General features: G+C 34.5%; 1 protein-coding gene across 3 annotated transcripts in view; it reads left to right on the top strand.

Annotated features, from left to right (window-relative positions):
• The window catches only part of LOC149786101 (glutamate carboxypeptidase 2-like), a 214,628-nt gene that overhangs the window by 46,220 nt on the left and 143,650 nt on the right, over positions 1 to 24,758 (top strand). For all 3 annotated transcript variants that reach the window (XM_089976416.1, XM_089976414.1, XM_089976415.1), the window contains 7 exons: positions 1,320 to 1,382; positions 2,773 to 2,929; positions 7,071 to 7,202; positions 18,580 to 18,705; positions 19,794 to 19,974; positions 21,682 to 21,775; positions 23,172 to 23,261. In XM_089976416.1, the coding sequence (XP_089832542.1) occupies positions 1,320 to 1,382; positions 2,773 to 2,929; positions 7,071 to 7,202; positions 18,580 to 18,705; positions 19,794 to 19,974; positions 21,682 to 21,775; positions 23,172 to 23,261 (843 nt within the window). The remainder of the gene's footprint in view (positions 1 to 1,319; positions 1,383 to 2,772; positions 2,930 to 7,070; positions 7,203 to 18,579; positions 18,706 to 19,793; positions 19,975 to 21,681; positions 21,776 to 23,171; positions 23,262 to 24,758) is intronic.

Below are 24,758 nucleotides of genomic sequence, written 5' to 3'. Positions count from 1 at the left end.
TCTTTAGAAGCTCTAAGCTCTTTACAACATTAGACAACACCTATAAGATAAAATAACATATAATGATATGATTACAAACACAAACACCATGAAACTAGAGAACATAAAAACATGCTGAGAATATTTAAGGTAGGAAACATTATTAGGTCTTTAAGTTTGTTCTTGCAGTCAAAATAAGTGAGTTTTGAGAGCACTCTTGAGTGGGATCATTGTGTCTTTGTGGCTGCAATTCATTCCCCTTTGCTGGGTCCTGGTATGCAAAAGAACGCTGTCCATATGACTTTGTTTTCATAGTGGAAATAATGAGTATACGATTGTCAGAAGAGGAGCGTAAGTATCTTGCTGGTGTGTACACATGGGTCAGGTCGGATAGGTATGTTGGACTAGAGTCCGTCAGTGAAACGTAGCACAGAGAACAAATTTTGTGTTTGATTCTGGATCGAATAGATAGCCAGTGTAGGGTACAGAGCAGCGGGGACGTGTGCTCTGATCCTAGTACTCTAAGTATGATCCGAGTAGCTGTGTTTTGAACTTTTTGAAGTTTCTGGAGCAGATATTGAGATGAACCAGACAGAACTGAGTTACAATAGTCCAGTCTTCTTGAAAGTACTAATGAACACACAAGTGTTTTAGTGGCATCAACTGAAAGATATCTGCGAATTGAGCTGATGCGTCTCAGCTCAAGCTATGCAGCCTTGCAGATGTTCATGACATGTTGGTGCAATGTGAGAGTACTGTCAAGAGTAACACCTAGGTTTCGTACTGATTGTGTGAATTTAATGTTGGTGTTGCTGATATTTATTGTTTGAGGTAAAGGATGTGAATGAGAAAGTATTTGTGTTGTGATCAGAATGGCCTCAGTTTTATCATCATTCATCTGCAGCTTGTTACATGTCATCCATGATTTCACATCAGAAATGCACCTCTCTACACCTTGGATGGTAGCATCAACTTCAGTTGGGTTGCTAGATTTGTATATTTGGGTGTCATCAGCGTACAACTGGTGGGACACGGATGATGATCTATGACACTTGAGAGCGACTGAGTGTATAGAATGAAGACAACAGGTCCAAGAACAGACCCCTGTGGAAAACCACAACATAGATCAACTGGGCTGGAGTGTATTCCATTTGCAGATACACTTTGTGTCCTGTTGACCAAGTAGGACTTGAACCACAGTAAGGAGATGTATCATGAATGCCAAATACATGCTGGAGACGGTGAAGTATTATATAAAGAGCGTTGAAGGACATTTTCGTATGCAGTACATATATATGGTTTTTCTTTTGAGCTAAATGTTTAAAAAATTTTTTTGACAGGACGGATCCATTTCAACTCATCTTGAATGACATGAATAAAGACAACATCAGGTCAAACCTAAAGTAAGTATGATTCAAAACTCTACACCCACCACGATGTTACAAATATAAAAGTAAAGATAAATTCTGACGGAATTTATCTGGCAGCGGGCATCGATTTAGATATTACCTTTTTAATGGAAACCCTCTCAGCATATACATGTATGAAGGAAATACGTGTGGCTGTATGTATGACGTCTCAAGAGGGACACAACACTGAAATTTGTAATCACATAGCTAGTTCTAAATATAAGTAAACGTTGCCATGGATTATTGAACGAATTGCTTAAGGTTATAAATTGTTTCAACTTGCCGAATATGAGTTTCCTATTGTTGTATGTAATCAACTACGTCATAATTATAAAAGAGAATTTGATGCAGTTCACCTAGATAATTTTATATTATAAAATATTTTAAAGGATATACATTTAGTATGTAAGGTAGTTTAAACATTTATGCTTAAAATGTGAAATTCTATCAAAATATCTATATTTTAATTAACGGTGCGCTTCTCTACTGAGATGCATCCCCATATCAAAACCTTGCAATGTCTTTCTCTTATAAATATTAATTTCAAATTAAATATATGTTGACAAGTTCTTTTTTTTTCTTGTTTTCATCATAATTCTCGGTAACTAAGATTTAGTTCCATACAACCTTTTCCCTTGCAAAGGTGTTATATAGACATTGGGCAGTACTACTGAACCGAGTATTAGTGGTCCTTATTATCATTGCAGGGACTGACATAAACAATGCTGTCGTTTAGTAATATTGTTTTCGTGTAATTATTTTTTGTATCATTCTGTACTCTATATACCGTGACACGACGTCAAAAATTTTGCTTTTTGTATCATTCTGTACAGGGATACGACGTAAAATGTTGCTTTTTGTATCATTCTGTACCGGGATACGACGTAAAATGTTGCTTTTTGTATCATTCTGTACTCTATATACCGTGACACGAAGTCAAATATTGCTTTTTGTATCATTCTGTACTCTATATACCGTGACACGACGTCAAATGTTGCTTTTTCTGAATTGAAAATAAAAAGTGAAGTCTTATCAAAAAGCAAGTTACAAAACTGAGTCAACAGCTTAGATTAATTTTTCCAGAAAGCTAAATTGTGTTCATTGCCAAAATATAAATGTATTCTTGCTTTCACATTATAAGTAAGTTTTTATTAGCATTAATTCGATGCAAAAATGCATTCATCCTCACTTAGAAGAACAGTTATGGCATTTCAACTTGCTTTAATTGCCACCCAATTGAAACACTAATGACCCTTCACCTTTTTTGTACAAACATTTTCAGTACAGATCCAAGCTGACTCTATCACACCTTTTCTCAGTAAAACTGCCATACTATCTCCATGAAAATATTATGTTTATTTGTTCTTCATGTCCATTTTACTAGGAATTACTCGAGTAAACAAAGATTTGAGGGGACAGATAATATAAAGGATATGGTGAAGCACATAGCCCAACAGTGGAGAGACCATGGCCTGGATAAAGTAGAAGTTACTCCCTACGACGTATTAATGTCCTACCCTAATATCACAAATCCAAATAGAGTGAGTCAAAAAGCTTTTCCGAAGTTTTACTGTTGTCTCTGTTTTCATGAACAAACTATTAAGATATCAGATTGGCCAACTTAGATAGCAAATTTAATGCAAATATTCAAAATGTAGTCACAGTCTAGTTCTTCCTATGATTCATGTGGACCCTGAGGAGAGAGCGATTTGTGGGGTTTAAATGGCAAATTGAAGATATAAAGACTTCTTTCTTCAGGGTGAACATTCAGCATTAACTAACTTGGGAAATCAGACTGGGTAGTTCTGCTAGTATAGTGTTTAGTTAAAGTTATATTCAGGTTCGATTCCCTATTAAGTTTTTGATATATCTCTCTTGTGCTTCACAAAAGTCTAAAACTTGAACTTTTGATCACGTGCCCGATTTACGTTGGCATGATCTCTGAAAAGTATAGATGTATACATTAATATGGCATGTATTTATATATGTCAGTGTGAACACAAAGTACTATGTACTGTTGCTAAGAGTAATGAAACGTCAGATGAAGCAGTCAGAACTTTTCTTTAGGCACCCATTCCTGAAAGGAAGAATCCATTACAATAAATTTTACATAAGTAGACACGTTCGGTGTACTTTTCAAAACAAGCGTAAATAAAAATCCACATATAAGCATGGAACACCAAACCCGTTCTTGAAGAATGGTATGTTCGTCTGGTCGATTAGCTAAAGATTAAGTAAACAGACCTGACACTGTTTATTGTTTGGAGTAATTAGGATGACATGCTATTTTCAGAAAATGTGAAGTAAGTCAAGTGGAATGGCATATAAAACTGCTTACATCAGAATTACTCATCCCTATTTTAACATCTGTCTAGTGGAATCAGTCTTTACTTGTGTTCAGTTATAATTTGAGAATAATTTATTTATTTAAATTATTAATTAGAATTACAAAGTGCTCATTCACTTAGGACTAAATCACTGTTTAAAATATTGTGAATTCATTCGAGGACACCTCTAATGATATAATTTTGATAATTCAAGACACATTATTTAGGACTCTATGGGATTTAATTTACAGTACTGTAGGTTCCTTTTAAATGTTCACTTTTGTATTCTAGGTAAATAAATTATCTGTTGAATTTTACTAAACTTATTGGTTTTCGCTTGTTTCTGTTAGTTTGTTTAAGACCATAGAGTTGTAACAGATAGGCATGTCCTGCGAGTGTCCACTGACAGTCGAACGCATTCCTTTAAAGTACACCGATCGATACTCTGTGGGACAAATTTTTTTTAAAAAAAATTTGTTTAGGTCAGCTCAAATACGAAACTCAACAGTGATGTACCACCAGTCCCAACTTTGACATTTTGAGGGACTGTGGTTATACAACACATTTTAAACATGTAAAGGGTTTTGTATATAATACCTTTATCTTTTATATATATCTTCCAGAAGTTTAACATCTTTACCCTGTATCATTTCATGCAGTATTACATGTTTACATTGGTACGACTCTATGGTATTAAACCAAGTCGCAGAAAAAGCAAAACCAACAAGTTTTGTAAACCTTAATAAATAATTAAATTCTCCAAATTATAAAATAAAAATATAAAGGAACTTATAATATTTTGAATTAAATCCAAAACAATCTTAAAAGTTCTATCACAAGTCCAGAACTATATACTGTTCTGAATAATTCTCAGGTCTTGAATGTGCTGATGTACCAATAGCCCTGAATATGCTGAAGGGCCCGCAGTATTGATGTATCATAATAGCATCGCTCAGAAAGTTTTTGAATGAATTCAAATTAATCCCAAAATATTGTTTAGTCCAAAGAGTAGTATGAGCACTTTGTAATCCAATTAATAATTGAAATAAATGACTTCTCTCAAATTAACTATAAACAGAACATTAAATATTTATGTGGACTGAAAAAAAAACAAGAACAAGAATATGAATGGAATAGGAATGCTTGTTCACTTGCCCCTTATCTACATCTCCAGGACTCTATTACAACTCTATGTCGTAATTCATCGCCACGAGACATATTTCACAATACCTTCCCACGTGAAGTATTTCTCAACACTTCAACCATCCAATCGGAAAATTACTTCCAACTGTAGCCTAAGTATTTAGAGCATCCGCTAGAGGTTGCATGTTCAAACCCCGGTCGTGTCATACCAAATACTTATAAAAATGGTACTAGCAGCTGCCTCACTTGGCGCTCAGCACTAATAGATTAGTGTTATGACTGGGTGGCCTGGTGTCACGATAATGTGGCTGGGTGGGACATGATGCTACTTGACTGCAGCATGATGCCCAAGTGCTAGAAATCACGATATACTGCCACAACGCAAAGTAGCGATATGACTGAAAATTGTTAAAGCTACGTTAAAAATCAAAATCTCACACGCACAACTGTACACAGGTTCATTTTCTAGACCTCGAACCCAAATAAACAACCTATGTATAGCTACTATCTTAGTATAGAATCTACACTCATGGACAAAAGTATCTGTGCAAAATCTTGTTTATAGATGATGATTACAATCTACAGTAATGGACAAAAGTTAAAAAGACAATATCAATATACATCACAACATATATTTGAAAGCCCTTATCCTCTTAAAGTACTTTCTACATTTTTTTAGACCGTACTTTTTAATTGGCACACAATAGCAAGGTTTGTGCTGACATACCATTTAACTGTCTTTATGCATTTATATAAAGATACATACCTATACAATTTCCCTGGGGGGCGAGTGTCCAAGTGGTCTAAAGTGCTCTCCGTTATGGATCCCTGCCATCTCACCTCTGTCTGCATGGCTTCGAGTCTAGGATTCGGCCAATGTGGGTATGTGAGAAAGCTTGCCAGTAGCTTCTCGTGGGTCGGTGGTTCTTCCAGGGGTTTTCCCGGGTTTTTCCTCTACCATTAATACTGGCCGCCATGCATAGCCTATCGTGTGCTGAAAAATGGCGTTAAATCCAACAACAACAACAACAATTTCCGTCTCAAACTGAACAAAATTAATTTAAAATTTTTCCCATTTATTTTTAGAGTACAGTTAAAGATCGCTCATGCAAATTTCCAGAAAGATACTGACATCCAAAGAAATGATGTTTAATAAAATGTTAATCATATAAATAAAAAAATGTACTAATGTATGTAGGTAGGTAGATAGAAAGGCAGGTATACGTTTAGCGGCACATTAGTGATATTCTGACTATATAGTGCCAAGAAAAAGCCAGGTAGCAAAACTGGTAATGGCAAAAGTATTACCAAAATTCCCAGAAAGAAAGGCACTCTACAATTAAAAATAAATATGTGCCATGAGACAAAGGGAAAAAGGTAAAGATACTGCAAAAACACCCAAGAATCAAATATAAAGGCAAAAAGGGTAAAATCATCTAAATACAAAGTCGAAATGTTTTTGTATAAATCACACTTTTAGAAATGTTCTTGACCTTCTTGGTTAGAACATCTTCACAGAATGCATTCCAAGGTCAAGAGGTTGCCTCACTTAGTTACCTCCTAAGACATACATTACTCTCAATGTTGGAGAATGGGTCTTTGGTGGAAAACTCATGGGTTCTAGTCCCAGTCTTGCCATTCATTTGTCTCCAGCATATGTTCAGCTGTATCATGTGAACTAAATGCTTCTTTCCTTATCTTGTTTAATATGCAAGTCAGATATTACGAATAAGAGGACAAATGATTCACGATGTGCAGATGCTTTGATGGTATTTCATCGTGCGATTCTGGATAGGTTGTCCTCTTTCTGTCTGTCTGTCCGTCTGTCTAATTGCTAGGGTGCATATGATCGATATTTATAATTATTGGTTAATAAATTAGCGAGAATCAATGCTTTACAAAAATGTATCTCTTAACAAATTAAACAAGATAAAATTTAAGTCATAAACAATAATTCATCAAAAATAAATTACTGAAAGACACTAAAATGACAGTTCAATCTTTAAGGCTTATAATATATAATAAATCAAAATAAATGTATTTATAACATTTTACAAAAGTATAAAATGCATATTTATATAATATGTTCAGAAAAAATTAACATCTACCATTCACGAAAGCTGAGAGCACGATTTATATACGATCGCAGGTTGTAATTCTGGGCAAGTACATATGAAATCAGTTTCAATCATTGTCATTTGAAAACTTTCAGGTTGAGATAGTGATAACCAATGGGAGCTCAATTTTCACATCGGCATTCGTAGAGAAAGCCCTGGATGCAGATGGCAACCAGTCTGACATAATTCCTCCGTATAATTCATGGGCCCCACCAGGAGTTGCTGAGGTACCAGTCTTACATTCATTTTACGAGCTGCTTTTATAAATATTTTGCTCATATTGATCTTATTCTTATAATTAAACAGTACCTAATACAATGTATGCAGCACACTGCTAATTAAACAGTACCTAATACAATGTATGCAGCACACTGCTAATTAAACATTACCTAATACAATGTATGCAGCACACTGCTAATTAAACAGTACCTAATACAATGTATGCAGCACACTGCTAAATAAACATTACCTAATACAATGTATGCAACACACTGCTAATTAACCATTACCTAATACAATGTATGCAACACGCTGCTAATTAAACAGTACCTAATACAATGTATGCAACACACTGCTAATTAAACAGTACCTAGTACAATGTATGCAGCACACTGCTAATTAAACGGTACCTAATACAATGTATGCAGCACACTGCTAATTAAACAGTACCTGATACAATGTATGCAGCACACTGCTAAATAAACAGTACCTAATACAATGTATGCAACACACTGCTAATTAACCATTACCTAATACAATGTATGCAACACGCTGCTAATTAAACAGTACCTAATACAATGTATGCAACACGCTGCTAATTAAACAGTACCTAGTACAATGTATGCAGCACACTGCTAATTAAACGGTACCTAATACAATGTATGCAGCACACTGCTAATTAAACAGTACCTAATACAATGTATGCAGCACACTGCTAAATAAACAGTACCTAATACAATATATACAACACACTGCTAATTAACCATTACCTAATACAATGTATGCAACACACTGCTAATTAACCATTACCTAATACAATGTATGCAACACACTGCTAATTAAACAGTACCTAGTACAATGTATGCAACACACTGCTAATTAAACAGTACCTAATACAATGTATGCAACACACTGCTAATTAAGCGGTACCTAATACAATATATACAACACACTGCTAATTAAACAGTACCTAATACAATGTATGAAACACAGTGCTAATTAAACGGTACCTAATACAATGTATGCAGCACACTGCTAATTAAACAGTACCTAGAACAATGTATGCAGCATACTGCTAATTAAACGGCATCTAATGCAATGTATGCAACACACTGCTAATTAAACATTACATAATACAATGTATGCAACACACTGCTAATTAAACATTACCAAATACAATGTATGCAACACACTGCTAATTAAACAGTACCTAATACAATGTATGCAATACACTGCTAATTAAACAGTACCTAATACAATGTATGCAACACACTGCCAATTAAACAGTATTTAATACAATGTATGCAACAGACTGCTTTACCATGGAGAGCATTACATGTAGCTAAGAAAAAACATAGGTTGTAAGCATTGAACTTCCAAAAATAGATGGATCTTTGCCATAATTCACGTAAAATCTGCAAAGGGAAGCAAGACAAGATACAACTTAAATGATTTATGAGGAAATTGCAACCAAATAATGAGACCAGGATAACCACCATGTATTTCTACCCCTGCAGAATAGCAAGCATGCAGATTCTACCCATCCATTATTGGACAAGTAGTAGTGTCATATCCTATGTTTTGCTATTTGACGTTTTATATACGTTACAGCCTTTTATACCCCATGCCTTCTCTTAATTTCGCGTAAAGACACATACTATGCGAAATCCACGAAAATCAGGTGGCAACTGGTTTTGCTTTTTGGGGTTTTATACATTTCGTGGCCTTCTATCTCCCATGACATTGTTAATTTCAGCCTAAAAGCCATATACTACATACTTAAATCCCAAAAATCAATACAACCCATAGCATATGATGCTACTTGTCGTTTGCACCCGAGGATTAATAATCCACGAAAGAGAAGTGGACAAAACAATTGGCCAGTCATACAAGATAGACACAGTGACCTCATCCGACACAATAGCCTATGCTATTACTAGGGCAGACGTTTATACTAGACTTTTATTATCTGTAAATCAAATACCACCCGGTTCCTTATCTGTGCTCTGAGTTGTTGGTGATTTTCTATTTCCGCCAACATAATCTCGAAACTGCTATGCTAATTATGTATCCTCAATACCCACTGAATATAATAGCTTACTAATCATGTTGAGACTAACTTGTTGCCTGCCAGAGGTTCTGAATAGACGCGTAGTTGTGAATGTAAGAATGTAACCATATAGAAATTATTTTACCAGCACCACCCACAACTATACAGATAGCCCGGACATCAATTCAAATTGGTGCACCTATGATGGTTATTGCTGCCATGAGTCCAGCCACAAGAAGACCAACAGTTGCTGCTGTTGCGATTCCACAAATTACATTGGCGACCAGATATGTTATTTTGTATTTTACAAGTAGCATGGTTATATTGGTGAATTCTTTTTGCAGTTGTAGTTCCACTTCGATTATTTTTTTTCACATCAATTATATTGTGGATCCATCATAGTTCTTATGTTAATAATACAACTGTGTTGTACATTTGCACGATTGACAACCTTGTCCTGACGCATCACCTCCTGATGTAACACTTATATGAACTTATAACCAATTAACATGTTATACTGACACAACTGTCACACAATCAGAGGAAATATCTGCCTGGGGAATATTTAAATCTTCGGTTTTGAATTCATGGGATCTAGCACCTTTTTCATTAAAAGATACATCTATTATACCTGTACCTTTTACCCCTAGCGATCATCTTTGTCCAATAACTATTATACGAACAAGAACATTCTTGCTGAATTACAGTCTAAATCTTTTTCATCTCAGTTGAGTCAGTGTTGTTGTAACCTATTAATTGGTGAACGTAACCATGGCGGATGCAGATGTGTACTCCACTTAGTCGTTGTAGAAACAATCCCCGAGTGTTTTTGCACCTGGTGGTGCAGTGAAAGTTTGGGCGTTTGCATTTTCGCTGATTCCAAGTTTTACCTCGAGCTGGTTGTGATACATCACAGTGGTCCCATCTATCTATCTCTATCTGGCACTTCACAAACTTATATTTGAGTGTATACAAGGGTCTGGTATGCAGATATTAGTCGACAAGTGGAACGAAATTAACATCACTGTTAACATTCGCTGTCAGCTGCTTAAACACAATCATCAAAAGATATTTATGTATCCTCTTGGATAAATGTTGAATACCACGAAGAAACTTTCATTTCCAACGGTTAATGCTGTTGATACTTTAAATGTGAAAAATATTGGAGAAACAGTGTTGGATAGTTTATTAGGTATTATCGGCCATAAAACACCAGCATCACAGTCAGTATTATTGATCAACATTACTATTCTACCCCAAAAAACTTTGGAGTTCCGTTTGAGATGAACAAGTATGACCCGGACTCATTGACTTTTAAGATTTGATGTTTAGGTCTATCAGAACCATTGGGGATCGAATGAAAGACAAGTCGACCACATATTAAAGTTAATACGTCAACCTTTTCCTCTCCTTCCTTGATTAATATTGCTTTTATTGTGTCCTATAAAGTTATTACACGTGGCAGTGCAGGCAAATTTGCGATCCTTGCATCCATGTGTTTTACCGCAGCATCAGCTACATCAACATAATTTCCGATAAAGGCAACCGACACATCGAAATCCATGATTCCACTGTTTTCAGTGGTCTCAGCCAGGTTCTTTTTGCAACAGCGCCATTGAGCAAAATCTTGAATGTCAACATTAATTGTTGTGAGTTTCCCAGATTGACCTTCAAAATCAGAAGTTATTCATGGTGCACATCACCACCGCCAAGACTAGTAATCTCAGTCAAATCCGCCTTGGTGGCATATTTGATCGGATCTACATGAGCACCACGTCATCGGGCTGATTAAGATATGTAAATTGTGATAGAAATCAATATAATATTAAACGTACTTTTGTATGAAATCAATAAATGCTTGCGGGGTTAAACTTGAGGAAGCTTTGCTTCCTACCAGTGCATGCAACACTTTACCATCAAGATGACCGCATAAGGGCGCCATTCAGCCGAGTTTGCAACGGCAGAGGCTAATAAAACAGTCCTTGTCGTCCACCGTGGGTGCTATCGCCCCAGGTTATGTAATCAACAAGTGTAATGGGTGGTGCAAGTCCATATGAATCAAAGTACAAACGATAATGATGTGTCACCACATATACAACCCAGTGAGTGTAAGGTCCTGTCGTCAAATCCAGGTTGACAATACCGGATTCCCCGTGAACGTGACACCATGGATGCTAGTTCCTTTGGCATTAAGATATTACGAAAATGCTCGACTGATTAGACAATCGCGAGTAAATTAAGATTGATCAATAAATGGGTAAATAGTGACATGGCCTTCTGGGTGTTGTACAGAGTAATCCTAGACCTTTTCTCGACGGTGTTCGACGACTTTTTCCTGGTAAGCGAAGGCCTTTTCCTTTTTTTATTCGTATGCGACCGCCAACCGCCTTTTTCAACACCATACCGGATGCAGCTGGAGTTGCTGCTGATAACAGCACTGGAAGCACTGCAAAGAATGGAAATATTTCCACCAGTCTTTTGCAATTGCATCACCTCAAAATTTTAGCATCACTGAGGTGTTTTTGTGTTTGGCTGTATTAAACTGATAGAGTTGTGTTTGGGTCAATCACACTCGAACAATTCCAGTTGATTTTGTTGGAAAAGTTTCACTGTGACTCCGTAATCGATTATCAAAACGTTTTTTCTTTAATTTTTGCAAGCTGGTTTTTTCCTAAGACGGATCTTCAGCTTATGCTAGAGCTTTGTTATTTAAAGATGTAACAGGTTCCATTAGTCTGTCAATTTTCCACAAAGGAGCATCACTGGACCACCTGCGCCCTCAAATAACAAGCTGTTGTCAACAAGAATCACAGCATAACACCTGAAATTAATACCATCTGCATCAACAAGTTCATGAAAATACTTGTCGACAATGGATTGGCTGAACAACTCTGGCGATCCAGTGAAAAGTAATAAATCGGGTTTAACGTAATAGGAGCATGTTGAGAAATTTGCGAATTAGTGTCAACGTTTTGATGCCGTTCCATATACGACCACAGACTGATATGCACGTGCAATATGATTGGCTTCTGTAAAGTCAGGCAAGATTTCTTCAGATAGTTCCTGATGACCGTTTAATCGCAGCGAAACCTCAGTCACTTTTAAGTTGACAAATATTATCTTACTCTGGGTTTAGTCATTATCTCGATTTGTAAGTGGAAACTCCACAAACACATGTTTTGGTATGGTAAGACCATGTTGAGTACGTATTTGCGATGACAACTGTCCCCCAATAGTATTTGGTTGGGGGCGCATCTGTGATATGAACAAGAAACGACTACGTTGACACGGTTCTCGACTGCATAAACGACAACAAGGATGATTCTGTAGGCAGCAAAGGAGATAAAATAGGCATCAACAATGTTAACATTTCTTATACAACTTACCAGCAGTGGCACCTGCATCATGTCAAGATTCCATCCTTATCTTTATTGATGTATTTTTCCAATACCTCAAGAATCTTTTCAATTCCTTAGTGCGAAAACTTCCGCCCGGACTTTAACCAGATTCCAGGTGGAATTTTAAAGCAGATTTCACCTAAAGCCTAGATTCCACTTATTATAAATTTTAGGTGGATTCAGGGTGGAATATGGCCCGAAATATGCAAATTACTCCGTGTATTACTAGGAGGACTCTGTATATTCCGCCTACTAGGCGGAATTTGTGTATTCCTTCTACTAGGCGGAATCTGTTTATTCCGCTTATTCATGATAGATTCCCCTTATTATCACTTTTAGGCAGATTCAGGGCGGATTCAGGGTGGAATATAGCTCGAAATATGCAAGATAATTTGGCTTTTACTAGGCGGAATCTTTATTTCTGCCTAATTAGATGGAAATACCTGCAGAAGCACCATCCAATAATGAAAATGTCAAGGCGGATTTCATACGGGATTTTTAAGCGCTTTCTGCCTAAACCATAAAAAATATACTTCAGATTTCTATTAAACTGCCTAATGATTCTTAGACATTATTGGGAATCAATGATAAATATTCACAATAATTTTTAAAATGGATCATACATTTTATTTTGACAGACATAAAATAAGATTTAGGTTTTTCTTGTCCTCATTTTCTTTCTTGCATATAAAACCTAATCCATAATGGCATCACTTAAGTCTTTTCCATTTCACTTTAAAGTTTGATGAGATCTCACTAAAATTTCACTGAAATTTGACATAAACTTTCGTGAGATTTCAAATATATTTTGATCATTATATAGTATTTTACTTAAGTTTCAGTAGTTTTTCAGACATTTCAGAAAGTTTCAAAGAAATAATGGATATGAATTAAACAGGACTTTATTAACCTAGGTGATATTTAAGTGTGCATGAAAGAAAAAAAAAAGATGTAATTTTTATATGACATCCAAGGCTAGAGATATAAGAGTTAATAATAATAATAATAATAATAATAATAGACTTTATTTAGAGAAGGTAACTCAGTTAGGTATGGAACTAATCTACCTTGAGGTCTTCTATCTGTGATGCACAACATATACAGTAAATACAACATGATGTGAAGAATCTGGCTTGACACTAAATAATTAAGTGATTTTAAAAATCAATGTATCAAGCCTGAAACATGCACAGTCATATGTGAACACATAAACATATATAAAATATAAAATATTAATCTGCATTGAAAAATTCAACTGTGAAAATGATGCAAATTAAAGAAAAGCATCCATTTGAGACATTGATTACGAAAAGAAATGCTAGGAGCATGCCTTATGTCACGTGTACTGTAGACTTGATTTTTGACTGTACAAACTATGATGCTATTGTGGTCTCTCGAATTAGTCCTTGTTCCATAAGCAGCCGTGACAAAGGTTTATCATGATATAATTACTCTTATTTTACACTGAATTCCAACACACCAAGAATATTTTGATAATATACACAATAATGCCTCACGAGATTGAAAGTAGATTCTACTTTTCGGCCAAGAAAATTCCGCAAAGATATGACTATCTTTGATAGACATGGGTATCTGGCAACAATTTCCACCAGTGATATATACGTTGTCCCTCCTTAAGTTCTGAAGTTAATCAGTTTGGAGTTACATAACTTCGAAATCATCCAGGTTCAATTCCTTGTCCTATTTAGCACGTTAGCCGCTACTATACAGCTCGTTATGGCACAAAAAGCAAGATGCTTGTCATGGGGTTCAGTTTTCATACAGACTGACCAATTACGTTCCCATCGATTTTGCTTTCAAGCTATTCTCACTGCCGCACATTTTTCAAATGGTTATTCAATCTCGTATCCCGCTCGGAAATTCGAATCGCTATGTTTAGCAAACATGATCATTCCCATCAGTTTCCGTTACGCGACAATTCATTGGGCAAGTACAATAATTTGACCAATCAGAAAACTCTTTACAGCGATCATCTGTTAAACAATAAACGGAACAAATACTTATTAGAAAGCTCGTTGCGTAATAAAACCGGATAGAGCATTATTAAAAAAAGTTTCGGAGACGATATTAAAAAAGGGTCCATATCGAGGAAAATTAGATTCAGGTAAGGAGAAAAGCGAAATTCCGTTTAAAAACGGAAAACAAGATGAAAACTTGTTTGAGGGCAGTTAAATCCAATTGAAGTTAAACAAAAATACAACAACAACAACAACAATTTGAAAAAGAAATATAACAAGGAAAGATGTGGAAAGAAGTTATAAATTGTGCCCAAAATAAACAATAAAATTACAGCTGTCAGAAACAGGAAATAATAAATGCTGCTAATAATCATTCAAATTGTACAAGAAACAATACATTTTATTATATGATATTGATATTTTTATTCAAATGTCAGTGATATTACAATCACAAAATATCACTATACATGTATTTTCAGTCATTTAACTTTACTGACACACAAAAGCCAAGTCCTAATTCTGCCTTATTTAAATGACTAAGTTCTTCATTCCACCTAGATGTTAGTTAGAAAATAAACTAAGTCCAGATTCCTCCTTTCATATAATAGATGCCAGTGATTAAGTTCCTAATTCCACCTAGATGGTGGGTGGAAAATCAACCAAGTCCAAAATTATTCCCAAAGATGTATTATATAGCAGGAATTTTGACAAAATTCCATCTTAGAGTTAGACGGACTCTAGATGGATTCAATTTTCCATGTCCGCCTTTCTATTAACCAGATTTTTAACATTTTAGGCAGATTCTGCATGGAGTCTGCTTAAGTTCCAGGTGGAATCCACCTAATTACTTCGTACGGATTTCATCATTGATAGCTTTTGTGTCTTTATGATTCAGGATTGTACAAACACAACTGTGTATCAAATGGTGTTGTGATTTTAAGTCCATCCTTGCCAGGACTAAGCTGCATAACCAAATGTGCATTGAGGTACCAGAGTGCTGTAATGATAATGTAATTCCAGGAATCATTTTATTATAACAGTTGTTGAGCGTCTTTGTCTGGTTTGTCTATGTGTGAGTTAATCACCACATGATTTTCTAATTTACCACTGCTCTTGTAAAATTTTAATTCAGATACTTATAATAGCTGTGCTTTTTCACGAACATACTCAGCAGCCTTGGTAGCAACAGCAGATGCAATATGGTGATGGTTTTGTTGAAGCACAATTGCAATACGACGACAATTTTGTTCATCCTCAAACACACTTAATAATGCATGTATGTATTGCACCTCTTAATATTCGTATATTATACTCACGTGCAAATTGTTTTCCTTGTACCTTTACTAGTCATGTATTATCAGGAACAACTATGAGCCCTAACAAGGCAAGTATGTCACCTTTACGCATATGGCTTGGTATGCCCATTCCACGCTGTTGTGCGATGTGAGTCCTAACAAGGCAAGTATGTCACCTTTTTTTATGCATATGGCTTGGTATGCCCATTCCACGCTGTTGTGAGATCTGTTTTAAATGATTCACAGTCGACATGTTTATATAAGGTAGAAATCATTCCCTAATTGAACGTCCATCAGTAACTTGTTTTAATTTTGTGCTCTACAAAGATCAGAAACTGTAATTGCTTCAATCTTAGTTATTATTTCATTCATTTCTATGTCTATATCTGGTGTTTGTGCACATTTCACACATGCTTTTTCAGTCTCAGGTGTTTGTGCAATGAGAGTACTCAGCAAACCGATGACAGCACGTGGGGTGATATACACGAAAAGACCGACATGGCCGGCAAAGTTGATTACGTGATTTGACTCCTATACCAGATTTAAGACATATGCTAGCACCTGTACCAACATGATGCGTGAGCAAATGTGCTTTACAGTATTCATAATGGCATGTTCTGCTGCATAGTTAATATTTCCCCATGATATGTCTTTCAAGTAGTGCGTCCCAATGTCATTCTATATATGTAAAATTTTATCTAATTAGTCAAAAACACTATATTTTTCAAGCTATTGCCGTTTTATCTTGTTTTAAGCCTTAAGTTGTATTTAATACAAAAGCCCATGGAGTCTGCCAGTAGTAACATGAAATTGTGAATCAGCCCTTTTTAAAATAATTAATTGTGCATATTTCAAGGTCCTCATCGTGAAATTACCGTATGCCATTATTTAAGATATCTTTCAGAAAGGAGTCGGCCCAAATAAACTCAAATGATCGATCACTAAGTATTATGCCAGCCCGATTATAATGGCTACACATAGTACGTGTGTATCAACGATGTCAAACATATTGCCAAGTTCATCAATAGTTTTTGATTTGTTTTGTTTGATAATAACTTTTGCGAATTTCTTCGATTGCTTGCGCTGATATACTTTTGCAACATAGCATATAATTTTTTTAAAACATACACTGTTGATTGGGAATGTAGATACCATTCTAACGTCATATTAAAATTCATTCATTTCAGACGTCTTTGGTGAATGAGTCAACTTCTGGAACTTCTTTTGTTCCTGCACAATATCAAATAAAGTTTTTACTTTTTCTACTCATAAGCTTGACCAGAGCTGCATCGTCGCTGTTCTAAGACCATTCCTTAGTTAATTAATTTATCAATATTTTCTTATTATGTGTCCGCAAACATATGAAACATCTTTTGAGCCTTTTTTTGGGGATAAAATATGTATGATAAATTAAGACGAAACAGTGCTGTTATTTGAGATCTCTATTATAAATTATTTCAAAATTTTATGAACATCGATCTGAGATTTTTTTCTCATTATATATAAACCACTGTAATTCTTTAATGTAACATTTTTCTGCTATATTAAGTAAACAATACCCTCTGCCTGTACAAAATATATTACCTGACGCAATGTATAATGAAATCAATATATTTTGGTATATCTTCGATAGTATAGTTGCAATCAATAATATAGGCTTGAGTCAAAACTTCACCATGCAGATGATTATCATAATAAACAATCCTGTCTACCATGGTAATGTCATATGCGTTTTTTTTACCATTACTGAGGTTACGTCTATCTTCTATGACTTTGGCCACTTCACTTACATGGATTATTAATCCATGGGTTGCGAGTGGTAAGAAACATCTATTGATCTAATCCAAGTTCCAAAAGTCAAAGGATCAGATCACTGGTTCTAAAATTGTTATTTTGATTTCTGGATGATAAATCAAGTAACCTGTATCCAGTTGTTATCTAGCTCCATAAGGGAAATACCAATACAGTCGTTATCTAGTTTCATAAGGGAAATACCAATACAGTTGTTATCTAGTTTCATAAGGGAAATACCAATACAGTTGGGTAGAGGCAGTTCCTGATACTGATATGTCTGAGAACAGTTTATGGTCAAATGCCATGTCACTTGTGGTAAAGAAAAATACTTCCACATGATCAATGAAATTTACGATATCAGTAATTATTAGCAATTGATAGTTCATGGCTGATTAAGGTTTTTTGTGCCTTTTATAGCGGCACCATTTATACATCTTTAGTAAAGACCCCAACTGACAACATTTCAACTCTGAGTGGAGTTCCAACAATTCAACAACATGTCTGTCTCAAACTAAATAAAATTACTTCAAAATTTTACCCATTTAAATTTTAGAGTAAGGTTAAAGGTTGTTTATACTAAGTTCCTGGTAGACACTGCTATTGTCAAGTTAAATTGGTTTTTAATTAAATGTTACTCACTCAAATAAAAAAACTAGATCCAAAATAATTCCAACAGTTCAGATTTGTGAAAAGTACAGAAGATTAGTTTTGAAATAACTGTTGAGTAAAAGTGTTGTTTTGAGACTTCATTTTGTCAATATGACTGATGAACAGTGGTAAAAATCAGTACTTGACTTTACTGAATCCTGAGCTTTCAAAAATAGTAAAGAAAATGAAATTCTTTTTTAGAATATATTTTGTACTTACAGGGTGACCTGGTATATGTCAACTACGGACAAATTGAAGATTTCATGTTCCTGAAAAATAATCTGTCTATCGATGTCACCAATAAGATAGTTATTTCACGATATGGGAAGATATTTCGAGGAGACAAGGTTAGAGTATTGAATCCTGGCAAACTTACGTCATTTTTTAATACAAATGTTGACTGTATGTCTAAAGTAAAAGAAATATAAGGCAAAATGACAAGAATATCTATAGCATTTCTTTCACGTTAAGACCAGAAGGAGAGCTTAATAAATTGTTAACAAGTCGGGTAAATATTTAACAAAATGTGGCAATTATGCAAATATAGGAGTGGATTATTATGAAGCATTGGCTTATATTCAGATGACAGAATGGTTTACATGTTATATCATAGTGCAATTATTACTGCAAATATAGGAGTGGATTATCATGAAGCATAGGCTTATCATCGGATAAAAATAAGTTCATGCATTGAAATTTCAATTTTAAATTCAGATTTCTCTGTGAAATCAAGTTTTTGATGCAAAAATTATGTCAGTTGGTGTTCATTGATAACTAGTCAGTTAAAGTGCCATATAACACTATCATAATTCATTTCAAATTCATAATTGACTAATACTGATATTCAGCTGACTTCAGCTGTACAGCAATGAAATATTAATGATATGTATGTTAGCTACATAATTTTTATTCATACACGCAAATTTGAATCAAATCTAATACAAATTATGAATGATCATTTTTCTGGACATATTAAATCTTGTTGATGATGAAAATAATTGTTGTCTCTTCAACTTTAACTTTACAAATACAAATGCCCATGCCTCTTTTGGGGCTCAAAGTGTTTAGTGATAACAAATGTGTTCTTGAACAAATCGGACATAATTATATGCTTTTCATCTCACTAATTGTAAAAATGTAATTTGTCAACCACCTTGCCATGTTTACATACAATATGACTGTATATTTTTTGTTATGTATGGGGTTTCGTTACCATGGCTTATTTAGACTACGTTTTCCGTGTCCATCATATTCAACCTATCCCCAGTACTTGTGTGCATACTTCGCTTGTTTTATTCTCAACCATCGATGTCAGTCTGCAGATTTTGAATGGGTACATACTGTTAGAAATTGTAATTTTGTGGAAAATAATGATGCATTTGAACAAAAACGACAAAAAGACATTTGGCTGATACTAGATGTAATACTATTTCAGGTATTAAATGCTCAGAGATTTAATGCCTCTGGCATGATATTGTACACCGATCCGGCCGATTTCAATATTTATGGCACTTCGGATACATACCCTAATTCCTGGTGGATGCCAGATACTGGTGTTCAGCGTGGAACTGTAGCTGGAGAGGGGGACTATCTTACTCCATTCTATCCCGCCAGAGGTAAAAATAAAACCATATGTTTTGCAGGGATTTTCCAATAAGCCACGTTTGGGGCCAAGCACATGCACTATATATTAGTTCCTACGAATTGCATTACATTTAACCTAAAGATTCTCATATTGGATGATTGAAAGAAGACATTTAAATAACACTGATCTCAAACGAAACTGAACTCATTCAAAGGTCAAAAGCAGACAAAAATCATGCCCGGACAGCAATTATTTATATAATAAGAATAGTGGCCAATCCTAAAAAATTTGTAAAGTTGGAGTGGATATAAAATAAGCCAAAGATATCTTTATTAAATATTTCCCACAGTTTTCTTAAACTTGGGGTGGGCTTATTATTGAGAATATGTTTAAAGTCAGATTAATATAGTAGCAAGTGTATAACAGAGTAGACTTAGAGAGTTTCAATTTTCTTCTCTTTTTTGTTTATAACATGCAACTTAGTTTTGTTACTTTCAGTTTTCTCATTTTAATATTTCCAAGTTCAGATGAGTTGGGACTGGTTTAAATTTTATCAGTAATTTTGACTCAACATGTATCAATCTGGCTTCCATTCTTCCCATTTCTTTCCCAAACATTTCTTGAGATTTGAGTTTAAACTTCAGAAAATTAATTGGTTATTTATAAAGTATACTCCAAGGTTTCATGCAAGCTGAAAACAGACCTGATTTAGTCTTGTTCTTAAATAAAAAATGGTAATATAGAAAGAAATAAAGAAAAATGGTAAGGGTGTATCATTATTAACATATGAGGAGACTGCATCACTCAATTAATATTCATTGTCATTTCTTTAAAATTATAAATTATATCTTTAGCAAAAACAAATAAAAATGTGATAGCAATTGTCCGAGGACCTTACATAAACAAGGCAATTGTTCGAGGACCTTACATAGGCATGATAATTGTCCGAGGACCTTGCATAAGCATGGCAGTTGCCTGAGGACCTTACATAAGCACGGCAATTGTCTGAGGATCTTACATAAGCATGGCAACTGTCAAAGGACCTTACATAACCATGGCAATTGTCAGAGGACCATACATAAGCATGGCAATTGTCAGAGGACCTTACATAAGCATGGCAATTGTCAGAGGACCTTACATAACTTAATGACATTTCTTGAAAATTGTATATGAGTTGTTGAATGTAAAAAAATAGAATTTATATGTGTTGTGGGGTATCAGCTACACGGGTGACTTACATCTTGACTTGATTAAAAAAAAAGCCGTCCTTTGTGATAACATGATAGGTTAATTGTCTTATGTTGTGAATTGTACAACAATTTACAGCTAAAACTTGGCATTGAATTTTCATAATTTTGAACTGACACTAATTTATTAGAGTCCTGCACTTTTTATGAAATATGTTTTCATACAAATACTGTTTATTCTTGAAAATTAAAAGAAAGCATGAGATGAATGAATCAAATTTATCTGTAGATTATTTCTTACGATGTTTATTTTTACACACTTCTAATTTTACTAATATTTGAATTGTCTAATATTTCCATAAAAATAACAAGTGATGATTTCCACGCATTATCAAGCATTGCCATTGATTCCTTTCACCTGCAAAAGAAAAGTACAAAACAATACTAAGACGTTATTTTTACATTATTTTTTAAATAAAATTACAATAAATGAGATTCTGATTAATTGATATTTTCTTTTATATCATGTTATATATTTTGTCCTTTTTCAGAGTATGCCCACAGACTGGCCATGGACAAAGCTTTGATTAATATCAAGATACCATGCCAGCCAATCAGTTATGGAGATGCAATACACTTTCTCAGGTAACGGAGAATTAATTTCGGGCTGAAAAGTGAAAAATATGTTATTCTCCTATTACAACCCCAGGGTTGGGCAGCCTCATTAATTTTTAAAATGCAGGAGATGGTCTAATAGGATATCAGATTTATTTTTGTAACTATCTGGCAATTTTTTGCAATGGAAGAGATAATGGGCTTAATAACATATATTGTGTGTTTAACTAATTAGTATATCTTTTGTAAAGTAAATCTGTACATAATATTTTTCTTGACGATAGTTACATCATACTCCTATCACTCATATTTTCAAACTGCCAGCAGTATTTTTCCTTTAAGAAAAATAATATATAATCAAATGTCTTTAAATCAATGACATTCATATCATTAAAAGTAAAAAACTGAAAACCCCAACATTTAAAGTAATTTTTTGTCATACTTATGGAATTGTTGCAGAAATTATACATAAAACACCTGTATTGTCTATATATTTTATTAAATTTACTTGTAAATTCGCCCCCCCCAAAAAAAATAATTCTCAGTATACTGTGAAGAAAAATACGCGATGAAATGTCGAACAACCAATATGTCAGTAGTGCCTACTAGTGGCGAAACCTTCAGAAATAAAAGCAAATTAAATAAGTATTGTTAAATGTAATTTGTGTTTTGGTGATATTTTTTAAATTTTGACTCAGTATAATGATCCTAAATTCTACATGCCCTCTTGTATTCAAACATGAAAAGATCAACCATCACAGTGATGAGCAAATTAGTGAATTGACTGTGTTTTGATCTTGAAATGCGGAAGTGTTGACTGTATTTAAATGTTGACCTGCGTTGTATTACGATGTTAAGTAGTCATTTGACTCAAATCGAGCAACAGGGGTAGAATAAAAATGCTAAAAGGCATGAAATCCGACTTAGCGGTCACAGTAGTATGCGAAGTCAACTCATTTCAATCGACTAATCAAACACTAGGAACATTTTAAGAACATGTAACACAAGTAAAGTACCTAACATTAATTAGTGGTTTATAATACTCATTAGCAAATGTGATCATTGATAACAAAGGAACCAAGTGAAAGGCATACTAGATACGTGAAAGCTTAGTTCCATAGATAGGGTTCATTATCGAGAAGCAAGTTCCAAAGCTTATTGTGAACTTAAACTTCCCTGATCACCACTCTTTTACTGTTATATGTCATGTAAAATGATCAGCCATTGTGAACATTGAATGCATGCTCTTATTTTGTTTCCATGAATCAATCTGTTCTATGTATGATATTTATGATATGAATTGAGGAGTACAATGCACTCACAGTTTTCAATTCATGCTAATTGTGTGTGTGTGTGTGTGTGTGTGTGTGCACTTGTGTGTGTGTTATACACTTTTAAACATGGTAGGTAAAATTATACATTTCAGAGAACTTGGTGGCCCAACAGCCCCAGATGACTGGAAAGGAAAACTTAATATAACTTACAGGATCGGTCCTGGATTTGTAAATACAACCAGGTAGTTTCAATAATGTACATTAGCTCTGTTTCACTTAGAACTGTACCCCTAAACTTTTCATGAGATCCAATGATCAGACTTAATAAATTAGACCTGCTTGTACATAACGTTTGAATCTTTCTCAGGTTCACTCATGTTTTTGCTTGGAATGGCTCTCAGATCAATAAATGCCAGAAAGTTGTTTTGATGAGAATAAGCTCATTTTATGATATCAAGTTAGATCTGTCTCTTGTGTAATCCAAAATACATCAGGTTAGATCTGTCTCTTGTGTAATCCAAAATACATCAAGTTAGATCTGTCTCTTGTGTAATCCAAAATACATCAAGTTAGATCTGTCTCTTGTGTAATCCAAAATACATTAGTTAGATCTGTCTCTTGTGTAATCCAAAATACATTAGTTAGATCTGTCTCTTGTGTAATCCAAAATACATCAAGTTAGATCTGTCTCTTGTGTAATCCAAAATACATCAAGTTAGATCTGTCTCTTGTGTAATCCAAAATACATCAAGTTAGATCTGTCTCTTGTGTAATCCAAAATACATTAGTTAGATCTGTCTCTTGTGTAATCCAAAATACATCAAGTTAGATCTGTCTCTTGTGTAATCTAAAATACATCAAGTTAGATCTGTCTTGTGTAATCCAAAATACATCAAGTTAGATCTGTCTCTTGTATAATCAAAAAGACACCAAATTAGATCTGTCTCGTGTAATCCAAAAGACATCAAGTTAGATCTGTCTTGCGTAGTCCAAAATACATCAAGTTAGATTGGTCTCTTGTGTAATCCAAAATACACCAGGTTAGATCTGTCTCTTGTGTAATCCAAAATACATCAAGTTAGATTGGTCTCTTGTGTAATCCAAAATACATCAAGTTAGATCTGACTTGTGTAATCCAAAATACATCAAGTTAGATCTGTCTCTTGTGTAATCCAAAATACATCAAGTTAGATCTGTCTCTTGTGTAACCCAAAATACATCAAGTTAGATCTGTCTTGTGTAATCCAAAATACATCAAGTTAGATCTGTCTCTTGTGTAATCCAAAATACATCAAGCTAGATCTGTCTTGTGCAATCCAAAATACATCAGGTTAGATCTGTCTCATGTGTAATCAAAAAGACACCAAGTTAGATCTGTCTTGTGTAATCCAAAATACATCAAGTTAGATCTGTCTTGTGTAATCCAAAATACATCAAGTTAGATCTGTCTCTTGTGTAATCAAAAAGACACCAAGTTAGATCTGTCTTGTGTAATCCAAAATACATCAAGTTAGATCTGTCTTGTGTAATCCAAAATACATCAAGTTAGATTGGTCTCTTGTGTAATCCAAAATACATCAAGTTAGATCTGTCTTGTGTAATCCAAAATACATCAGGTTAGATCTGTCTCTTGTGTAATCCAAAATACGTCAAGTTAGATCTGTCTTGTATAATCCAAAATACATCAAGTTAGATTGGTCTCTTGTGTAATCCAAAATACATCAAGTTAGATCTCTTGT

This window comes from Sinohyriopsis cumingii, chromosome 12 (genome assembly GCF_028554795.1).
Source record: "Sinohyriopsis cumingii isolate HCF-2022 chromosome 12, ASM2855479v2, whole genome shotgun sequence".
Taxonomy (NCBI): domain Eukaryota; kingdom Metazoa; phylum Mollusca; class Bivalvia; order Unionida; family Unionidae; genus Sinohyriopsis; species Sinohyriopsis cumingii.
Note: the sequence above shows the minus strand (reverse complement) of the source record. Positions and strands in the feature narration are given on the sequence as shown.